Source organism: Diadema antillarum, unplaced genomic scaffold (genome assembly GCF_040938485.1).
Source record: "Diadema antillarum isolate AM-2024a unplaced genomic scaffold, OU_Dant_1.0 scf00000178, whole genome shotgun sequence".
In the NCBI taxonomy this organism is placed as follows: Eukaryota; Metazoa; Echinodermata; class Echinoidea; order Diadematoida; family Diadematidae; genus Diadema; species Diadema antillarum.
In genome coordinates, this window is record NW_027271067.1 from 154,981 (window position 1) to 166,454 (window position 11,474).

At 40.8% G+C, this 11,474-nt stretch overlaps 1 protein-coding gene across 1 annotated transcript in view; it reads left to right on the forward strand.

The window, feature by feature from the left end:
- The window catches only part of LOC139722949 (rho GTPase-activating protein 100F-like), a 65,570-nt gene extending 54,349 nt beyond the window's left edge, over positions 1–11,221 (forward strand). Inside the window, exons 2-5 of the mRNA XM_071634232.1 lie at positions 1,319–2,359; positions 7,223–7,383; positions 9,386–9,653; positions 10,600–11,221. Coding sequence (XP_071490333.1) covers positions 1,319–2,359; positions 7,223–7,383; positions 9,386–9,653; positions 10,600–10,832 — 1,703 coding nt within the window. The 3' untranslated portion in view covers positions 10,833–11,221. The remainder of the gene's footprint in view (positions 1–1,318; positions 2,360–7,222; positions 7,384–9,385; positions 9,654–10,599) is intronic.
- The last annotated feature ends 253 nt before the right edge of the window (positions 11,222–11,474 follow it).

An 11,474-nucleotide genomic window follows, 5' to 3' on the forward strand; every position in this document is an offset into this window, starting at 1 on the left:
AAAAGCAAATGTGAGCAAGAGACATGCAAACTGCAGCAATCTCCCTTCATATTATTGCCCTGGTTGATCTGTGTGTACCTCTGTACGTCAATATTTTGTAGCCCTGAAAAATATTGCTATGTATGCATACTATCAGATGAGTGAGTTCAAACATTCGAGTGAGCTCACTCCTTAAAGTTCCATATTTTCCTTTGTGGGGATGAATTGTAATCATGCTTTGCTTAAAGTCTGTAATTTTACAAGTATTCCTTGAAATGTATTGTCCACATCACAGACGTGTTGTTTGATTTCATCCTATAAATCCTTTTATTATTATGTTACCCATCTGAGGACTGATTTCTCAGAATACGGTAGACCTCATATATGAAGAGGTCCCAGACACTAAGGCCAAAAAAAAAAAATTGTTGCATTGGCGTAACCCGCCCGACCCTAAAAATTCCGCCGACCCCATGTTTTTTTATTATTTTTTTTGCTATCGATATCAAATATCTTGTTGATTGCGATCGCGATCGCACAAACCCGGAAGTGGAAACAGCTCTGGGGATATCGGATGTACGATCAGTGTACGAGGGAGTGATCTAGCGCCTCGCATAAGCCTTCCTTGATCAGTACGTCATCTGTTTCCAACATGTTAACACGGACGCGTACTCTCACAAGATTTATTCAGTGTATACGTAGCATTCAGACTGCAATGTATTGTGCACAGTTTTGCCATAGGTTTCTTGTGTGGAGAACTTACACGAATCTGTATATGTGGGACTGTAATAGAGATCGCCGTGTGCGATGAAAAGATCGTACATATGGGTCAATTTGCATCTATCTTATCTAAGTCAAAATAGTAAAATATGAAGTGAAAACATTCAGGATAGGGATTTCAACATCTTTAAATTCTGTGAAGGGGTATAATTCCAGTAATATCGGTCTCATAAATGATTTGTAGAATAGATGAACACAGCACATTCGGTGCAGCAGTTGTAACTGTTTACTGAGCTGAGCACGAGTTTTACACGTAAAATGCAGGTAGCAAAAAAAAAAAAAAAAAAAAAAAAAAATCCGCCCGACCGACCCTATTTGAAAATCTCATGTTACGCCAATGCAACAATTTTTTTTTTTGGCCTAATGACAATGTTAAAGATGTCTTACAGCCTTTAAAAAAAAATCCATACAGACGTATAATATGTCGTATTAATATATCTCCTCTTCTTTCATGATTCATATTATGTGCGGTACTTTGCTGATGTGCAATAATCTGCATTCTGAAGTTTCAAATGTCAAAAGTCTGTATTATGATTTTGAATTTTGTTCATCTCTTCCGCAGATGCTCGTATGACAAGACAGCGGTCAAACCCTGATGAGCAGCGAACATCCGAAATGGAGGCCAGCAGTGGCCGGTCCAGGAAGTCTGGTCAGGGAGGTCGAGCTGCATATCTAGACCTCTTCAGTCAGCAGAAACTGACTGCTCTCATGCGCAACGTTGCCCCTGGCCGCAAGATCAGCATGGCAAACTTGGCCGGCAAGAAGTCCGAACAGAGCACAGAGTCATTAGGTGACGAGAATAACAGCAACAAGTACGTTCCAAAGCCGTCGCCTGATAAGAAGTCACGGCGGATTTCGAGTAGTAAGCCCCTGGACATTGATATAACGCAGTTCACCAAAATCAGAGGTGATGTTGGTGCCAAGACACGTAATCGTCACCTCCCGTTTTCGGGCATCCTGGCGCTTCACCTGTTAGGAGGCAGGAAGATGGCCCCCACTTTAGCGTCACGCAACCAGGTCCGGGATCTCTACTGTGTAATCGAGATAGACGCTGTCCACAAGGCGCAGACGGCTACGGTCACGGGTCGGGATGAGTTCTGCTGGGACGAGCGGTTCGAAATCGATTTGGAGCGCGCCCAGGACATGGGCATCATGGTGTACAACTACGGCTGGAACACGGAGGGCCGGCAAAAACTGTGCCACAAGTCCCACATCCGGCTCACGCAAATCCTCATCCACGCCAAAACGAGGGACGACGCGTACAACCTGGCCATACGCATGGAGCCGAGGGGAATCCTGTACATTTCGATGTCCTTCACCGAGCGACACGCAACTCTGAAGAGGGTGCCCTCACTGGACAGGCGGGGCCTGTTCGGCGTGCCCCTCGACGTCGTCGTCAGGCGGGAGGGGTCGCCGCGGTTAATACCCATCCTCCTGCAGAAGTGCATCCACGAGATAGAGGTGCGAGGGATCAATGTCATAGGGATATATCGCGTGTGCGGGTCGGCCAAGAAGAAGAAGAAGCTCCACGACGAGTTTGAGACGGCCAGCGCACTCGTTGATCTCTCGTATGACAACTACCCGGACATCAACATCATCACGGGTGGGTATCACTATCATTTCTACTAACAAGTCTGAGCATGTGTCGTACTGTAATTGTAACTCCACCATTTAGACCACTGCTTCTAAGATGTGATGCTAGTTTTATGTGGTCCATTTACCATGCATTTTTATTTTTTTTCAAATCTGTTCTCTTATCTTTTCTGTCAGTAGAGGAATAGAAAAAAATGTGTAGATACTATTTCAGACACAACCATTTCAATTAAAACCCTAGTTTGTTTGTTTGTTTATTTGTTTGTTTTTAAATGGTGCCAAAGATTCAATGTATAGGACTACCTACCTTACCATCACATTTTTAACATTACGTTTAGTTGTTAGATGTGAATTACTATGATATCATTGGTACGACTGCCTATTTTTCAGTCTTGATTGTGTGCCTGTGAAATGACAAAAGAGAAAGTAGATGCCCGTTTGATTCAGTAATGAGAATAAGTCCCTTTTAAAATTTTTTCATACATGCGATTTCAAAAAGAAATCATGGTTACTGTAATCAAAATGTAGTATTCTAGGACACTTTAGAAGTTACATGTAGATGGAGAGCTGTGCATGAAAAGATTGTTTCATACTTGCTTGGGTGTAGAGATGTAAAGCATCTGCTTACACGTTATATGTCCCTTTCGTCGCACATTTATAAGCAGTTGAACATGAAAAGAAATTCACCAGACCTTTGGAAACAAACCTATTGAGGAAGAATGAAGCTTACAAGTTTGATTGACTTGATATTGTAGGTAGGCTCACACGATGGTGTTGCCAAAGAGGAAATAGAAAACAGAGAGTAGGCCATATGTGAATAACCTCAGTAATACAGCATCATCTTCTTCGGGTGTCCGAGTACAAAAGATTAATTTGCAGTGTACTCTCAAGTCTAAAGCTTGCGTGCAGCAGAGTTTTGCACAGGGATAACTCACATGTTTTTCACGTGATACACACCAGAGTGTCACTGGATTGTATGTGGTGCGAATTACCGGCCGACAAAAGATTTATATGCAAAGTCTCATGAATAGCTTTGAATCTCCCAAGAGTGATCATGCAGCTCAGAATCTAGTCAAATGCCTCTCTTCGGGAGCAGCTTAGAAAAGTATCAGACCGATCCTCTCTGTAAACAGCCAAGGGCTGGCTTGTTTCACTCTCAAAATTGAGATGAGAAAAATTGTCGTTAACGGTGTGTATGGTGCGAGTTACAAAATGGACTTTATTTTAAATTCTCGTCAGGGACGTCGCCTGCAGCGTATTTGTTCATATTGTCCAAGTTCTCAGACAGCAGTGTCAAAAATTATGTTAGTGTGTTTAGGTGCCATGATTTAAGTTCTTATGTAATGCTTATTGATGTTGATGGATGATAAACAAATGTCCTGCCAGTCCTAAAAAACAGAAATGTTTTTCCGCTAGCCCTCAAAATGTTTATCTTATATTAAACAATACTTTGAAGTTGCATGGTCACCAGTCTGCAATAATGTAGAATTATGTCAAGCACAACATGAAGACACATACAAACATACAAAGCCTCCAAGAATAGAACGTTCTAGGGTGGACACTGGTGTATGGAAAACTTTTATCATATTTTCAGGGATTGTTCTGAAATATCCTCGTGATATCAAGTGTATAATCTAGGTACAATTCTTGCAAAGTAGACTGCAGTATTGATCTACAGTAGATTGTAAAGTAGTTCAATATTCATGTCATGTCAGTGCAAATTTCAATGCTATGAGCTCGCATTGTAGTGCATGAACATGTATGATGGCATCAGTGCAAAAAAAAAAAGGAAAAAAGTATGAATATACTGCAGGACATTGTTGCATGTGCAGCTATTAGATGACATCTTTTTAGTCCAGGTGTGAGTTTCTTCACTTTGTCTCCCTCTACAAATTAAATTTGTTGAGATCACAACTGCTGATCTATGAATTAACAAACATGTCAGAAAAAAGGAACCAGTGGGACTCGAACCTGTCATCATCGATGTACTGCTTTCCGGGCATTTATCTTTTTAGTCGTTCCAATGTGTAGAAACAATGGGAGATGGTAGATACTGTGAATATATTACAATGTATGTCATATCATATGGCTTCATCGTGCTATTTGGGCACAATTCATAAGATCTGCTACAAAATATTCAGTATCAATATGTGTTTAAATACTATGTAGACCTAACTGGCAGTATTTGGAATACATAAAGAAGTTGCATTGATTATTAAGTATGAAAAAGAGTAGAAGAACAGATACTGATGTGAAAGATTAAGGTCATATTAAAGTAACAATATTGAATCTTCATATATGCGAAATATAGGCCATTGGGTTGGTTGTATCATCACCTTATTGTGTAAATGCAAAAGTTGGGATATGTTATATACATACATGTATTATGCATTCATTGGGTGTATCGTCATCTCATACATCTCAGCTGTTATATCAGATTCACAGCTTTGATAAAGTCTTGTTACACTGTTACCTCTTAGTTACATGTATCCTTCCATACACTGGAATCACACTGTTGAAAGTTACAGGTTTGCACAGATTCCATCAAAGTGTAATCATCTGCAAAAATATACTTTATTCAGCATTACAAACACATTGTGCATTTGGAAATGCAAAAAAAAAAGAGAAGAAAAACAAAACAAAATTGAATTATCTAGAGGTTCATGCAGTATACAGTGTCAAATGTATTGTAGCATTATATGCTGTCTGTAGTTTGAAGTGATGAACCATATTGTGACTAGCAATTTGTATCAAGTGTATTTTAGCAAAAAAGAAAAAAGGATATAATAGTAAAAGGCCTCATACACACTGATTTTTTTTAAAATCTATTAGAAGAACAGAAATACTGTGCTGTTTCTTCATGGAAGTGTCATTCTGTTGTACAAAAAGCTGTACGTACGTAGGAGGAAGTGGATACGTTGTACATCGCCAAAAGGAGAAACTGCTTCAAATTCTCAAGACAGCTTCTCAGCACACACACGTTAGTTAAAAGGTCTGTCACTGTGTGTATAGCAGCGGATGAGAGCCAGGGAAATAGAAGACTGAAAAGCAGCCCTCAAGATGCATGGCCATGGTTGTGGTACAGGTTGGGTTTATGCATAGGATGTACAGCAAAGGATGAAGGATGCTTTTTTTTAACACCATAGACCAGAGCAGTGTGTATAGGGGAGTATGGGTACTAGTAGGTTAATGGCTGTGCACAGTGAGTGTGTGTGTTTGTGTGTGTATGTGTATGTGTGTGTGTGTGTATGCATTTATGTATGTGACTAGTGTATATTTGTGTGTGTGTGTCTTCCAATGCACAGGCTATGAACAGCATCCTTACCCACCTCCTTTGCCTATTCATTCCCTGTGTATACACAATGTGTGTGTGTGTGTGTATTTTTCTCTGCATGCATATATTGCACAAAATCCAAAGCACCCCATGCCTTCCTCTCTCCCTCTCTCTCCTCATCTCTCCTGCCAACATCTCCCCCAAGCTCCCTTCCTTCACTGCATGCAGCACCCGTGTGGTTTAGGTTTGTCGTCCGTTTCTGGCTCCTGTGTGGCATTTTATTACATTATAATTCCGCTGTGTTCAATTTGGCGGGGTCTGGTACAGAATCTCGGCAAGCTGTGTGAGCCGTGTGCAGCCCAAGCCTCTTGCACTACCGCCGCCTTGCACTGTTGCCCATTCAAAACACTGATGAAAAACTTGTGATATAAACAATGAGTGCAGGTCACATGTGGTTTCGTTACTGTTAAATGAAAAGGGGGGGGGGGAGGGAGACAAGTGTTTAATAGAAACATAAATTAGTCAAGACATACACACTTTACATTAATTGTTACACACTGCTGTCTTGTGAGATGTAATGTTGACATGTAATTTCAGGTTGACAGCAGAATGAGAATTTATGACTTGTAGAAATATCGCCTACCTCAAAAAAAGATTGAATTATGGCACTGTTGCACTTGAGTCACGGAAAGATAAATATTCTGGGGAATGTCTTCAACTATGTGTTTACTCTGATAAGTGATACAAATTTGTAGTGTTAGGTTGTGAAGCTTTCAGACTCAGTTTTCCATTGATAAATATTTCATTCCTGGGAACAGCCTTTGGACAGACAACTATTATAGGGAAAAGGTCTAGAATGTTCTTCCTTGCTAATATTAGTAAATCATTATTTGTGACCTGAATCTTAATGTAGGAGCTATAGGCCTATTGAAAATACTTCCAGAAAATACAATATCCTGACATCTACATTTTACCCATGTAAATGCTCTAGGGTATTGTTTGTAAAAAAAAAATGTATGTAGACAATTTGCGGCAGTAATTGTTCTCTCAATATTATCCAGATGTGATTATCTTTTGCCATCACATTTTCAGTTGTTCGTTTGTTGTTGTTTTTTGTTGTCCCCTCATCAAGACGTCATGACAGCTTGCCTTGATTGCAGACTTGTGCTATAGATGACTGAAATGCTCAAGTATTGTATACGCCGAATATTTCGTGAGATTTTTTTATTTTCGCGAGTTAGGTGCTATTCGCGAAATTAAAGACACGCAAAATAATGACTCTGGTCCCGATATGAATGTGGCACACATGTATACATTTTTCCGTACAGTACAGTACTCGACAATCGCAAATTTAACCACTCGAAAAATCTTCAAGAAGTCCAGATTCGCGAAAATTTAGACTCGACAAATAATCGGGCATATACAGCATGGCATTACAGTGTTATTCTCAAGACTGACATATGGTGCAAAGCAGCACATCTTTATGCGAGTGGTTTCATCGATGTCGATGTTGGTGATAACTGTTGCCATGGTTACTCCCTCTCTCTCCCCTCCCCTCCCCCCCCCCCTCCTCCACCACCACCACCATCATCACTGCAGGTGTCTTGAAGGACTACCTGAGGGAGCTTCCTGACCCCCTGATGCCCCCCAAGATGGTGGAGCGCCTCCTGTCCATGCTCACAGGCTCATCGCCGGACGACCCAGTGTGCAACGGGGAGGATGTGGTCTCCTTGGTGGAGGACTTTGGAGGAACTAATAAGGTGGTTCTATTAACCCATTGGATCCCACAAACTATACTCCTGTGGTTTGATGGGATTATATAAATTGTGATTTGATTATATTTATTTATATATCTCTTAAAGGACAAGTCCACCTTCATAGACATGTGGACTGAGTGAATGCATCAATAGTAGAATTTGAGGAAAATCGGACAATCCCTTCAAAAGTTATGCATTTTTGAAGTTTCTGTGCAGTCACTGCTGGATGACAAGATTACTTCAGCTTGTGATGTCACATGTGTAGAACGATATAAAGAAAATATAAAGAAAATTCAACATATTTTCATGTTTCTCGCTTAATAAAAGGTCACCTGACATGCCTTTTTCAGAAGGCAAGGGGAATAATATTACCCTTAACATGCGTCAGTAACAAGTCAAGGAAATGTACACTTTTTTCAAAAAGTAAAATTTTGTGAAATTCTCTTTATATTTTCCTTATATTGTTGTACGCATGTGACATCATGCACTGTAGTAGTCCTGTCATCCAGCAGTGACTGCGCAGATACTTTAAAAATTCATAACTTTTGAACGGATTGTCAGATTTTCCCCAAACGTTCACTGATGTGAAAAAATCTGTCATAGCACATCTCACCCATCTGCATTAATATTCTCTTGCTTTCATTCAAGATGATAATTATCACAGCAAAATTGCCCCAGGACTTGTTGGTAAAAGGGTAAATTAACCTATAAAACTTATATGCAAATTCAATCAGTGCAGAAACATCAGCGGAACACAAACAGCCATTCAAAAGTTATTAACATTTACAGTTTGGTATGTCCAAGTGCCGTCATTGCTGAAAGTACAATATCAAGTCAATAGGGATGATACTTTATGGAAAAATCCAAATATTACCATGTGTGGGATATTTCAACATTTGATGGACGGACTCTTAAGTAAGCATAGTAAACCATTATTCAGAGTGAGTAGAAGAACTGTCATTATTTCTTACATTGATTCTCTTTGAGCATCCTCTGTGATACATTTATTTTAGATCCTTCTGAAGACAGTGTTCAATGATACATATAGAAAGCTGTTTTGCCAAGAGGAGTCAACCCCCTCAGAAAAAAAAAGAATAAATTTCATTGTTTGTTTTACTGATATAAGATGAGTTAAATGTAAACAGAAAAAGATGTTGTGCACAGTGCATGGGGAATGAGCTCAGCATTTTGGCATGCTGCCAAAAGCCATGCTTGAATGAGCACTGGGGAATTCTTCGAGTGACAGGTTGCAGTGTCATTGACCAGGCTCAGGCAAAAGTATTTTGACGTAGTGTTGCTCAAGGAGTGTTGGTTACACATTTTGGTGGCAAGATGTCCTGCTTTCCATGACATCCGAAAAATTAATGCACAATTGGCACTTGTGGTGAGAGATAAAATATGACATTCAATGTAAATTTTGATGTGGGTTTTGACAAATGAGAATGTTGCACTGTCTTGAAATTACCAGTACTTTGTTGTTGTCCAGGGGAAAAAAGAAAGCCTTTGTTTGATTTACATGTAAATACATTTCAGTAGTCTTAAAGAAAATCCTTTGCTTGACTGCACATAATTGATGTAAAATGCAGCACAGATACACTGTAGATTACATAGTGTTGTCTTTTGCTTCTTTGCATGCAGTGCTATTGTAATGCTTCAATTCATCAAATGTCTTTTTACCCTGCAGCTGTGTATATCAGGATAATTTGCCAGAACAGGGCATTACTAAACAACAACAACAAACAAACAAACAAACAAACAAACAAACAAACAAACAAACAAAATTCCACCCCTTTTGACCATCATGGTTGGATTTAGGACATGAGCTACAAACTGACATAGGCTGTATGCTCCCATACATAAGGAGTGGTATAAGGTAACTGTAGGTGTGGGTTTGATTCCTGTGCTCAGGTTATAGTTTGTAGTAAAGTGCTTTTGAGTACTACAACGTTTTACAAGAAAGGTGCCAAGTAGGCAATGACTGCTTCCGTTCTTTCCCTGCACAAAGGAGACGGTGGAATACATTCTGGACCACCTCAAGAACGTCATCATCCACAGCGAACGCAACAAGATGACGCCGTACAACCTCGCCGTGTGCTTCGGACCCGTTCTCATGAGCTCGGGGAAGGAAGATGGCCGCGGGGGCCGGGGGTCACGGGGAGCGACCGATGTCCGGCCGGACGCCAGGGGCGACTCCAGGGAAAAGTGCGTTGACTGTGCAGAGAAGCATATAGAGCTACTCTCGTGTCTCTTGGATGTTTGGCCTGTGAGGAGAGGTAAGTCCTTACCCCTCTCTAAGCCAGGGACTTTGGATAGTATGTACAACGCTATGAGGTTTCTTGTGCCAATCAGTACTCAAAGCACGCAAGGGGTTAGTGAACCCCCCCCCCCCCCCCCCCCCCCACCACCACATTATAATTACTGTTGTTCGTAGTACTACCGGCAAAACCCATTATAAAAGGATATTGTAAAACCAGAAACATTCAAATTCCTGGTTTTACAGTGCTGGAGACTGCAAGAGTTTTACTGCCATAAGGAAATCGTGCTAATACGGATGCTTGTAGGATTCCTACATGAATACACACACGATGGACTACAGAGGGTCACGACACATTTAGCCCCGCGTGTGGGTGAGGGATAGTTGTCTTTTTGGCATATGCTTGTGTCAAATACCTAGAGTATTGTCAAAACATAGATTAGTGTATTTTGTAAACTTATATAGAAGTCACCTGACTATATACATGTATTATTCATATTCAGTTTATTTGTTGGTCTGCAAGTGTAAACATGATGTTGTGAGAGACATGGGGTGGGATGCGGACGGAATAAGAAAGAGAATTTTCTAATATTTCTCATAATAAGCTTTCTTATGGATTCTTATCTTTCATGTGTGTGTGGAAGGGCCCTCTCATCATAGCCCCCAAAATCAGTCACACCCTCTTCTGCAACTAATAATAAAATCTTGTTATATCGTAGTTTATTATAGTGGGGTCAGCCTGTATCACTGTTTTCATTACCAAGGTCACAATTCTTAAAGTGATAGTAATTATCATCATCATCATCATCATAGTCATAATCATCATCATCATCATAATCATAATCATCATCATCATCATCATCATCATCATCAATTTCGCTCAAGTATTATCCTAATGTGAACTTGATTTTTTAACACACACACACACACAGAAAATGTTTGTAATATATCTATCTTCATTGCAGGGCTAGAAACAGATGCTGCTGATAACTTCCCAACCAACAAGGTGTCCGAGGAGAAAGCATCCTCAGACGAACCAGTGGTCCCGGACAACCAGGAGGAGGACAGCTGTTACCATAGCAACGATGACCTGAACGACGGCCCCGCCCACGCGGAGGGAGAGAATCGGCAGAAGAAGGAGTCCGACGCGTCGGAGGTCAACTGGGATGCTGATCATCTGGAAGTCTCCGCTTGCTAGGGTCAAGAGCAATAAGGGCAGATGATTTCTCTGAAAGTCATGGTACCTTGTTACCATGAGCTGAGAGAGAGCCTGAGGGAAAAAGAGAGCTTGATGTTGCGTCGCTTCTCTGTCGGATCATAGTGTGGAACCTGAGAAACAGATGCAGTTTGTGTACCTTAAAGAGATCAGTCCTGCATCTTTGCATGTGGATACCACTTGGCCACTGCCAATGAAACTGACGCATTAGGTTCAATGGTAATTGTTGCCTCAAAAGGGAGAGAGGATATGCGTGAATTTGGTTGAGGGGGGTGGGGGACAAGGTTGGCCGTTTCTCTTTGTGCCAAGAAAAATGAAAGCTTCACCGATTTGGTGGATGGATTTTAAGCTGCCAAATGTAGAGCTGGAGTATGAGGGATAGATATTCACAACTTTTGCTGACTGCAGATGAAGCGAGCAGTGTTAAAGCAGTGACCTCGACCTCAACGAATGGCCAAAACATTTTGAGGATTGCTCTCCTCCGAAGATATCCCGAGGCTGCGAATTCTCATAGGGATGATGATCTTATGTGTTGCACATGAGGCTCTGTAATTAACTCGTAGTTGGGTTTCATTAAGTCACTGCCTGCGTAGCGATAAATACTCCAAGAGCGGATCTTTGAGG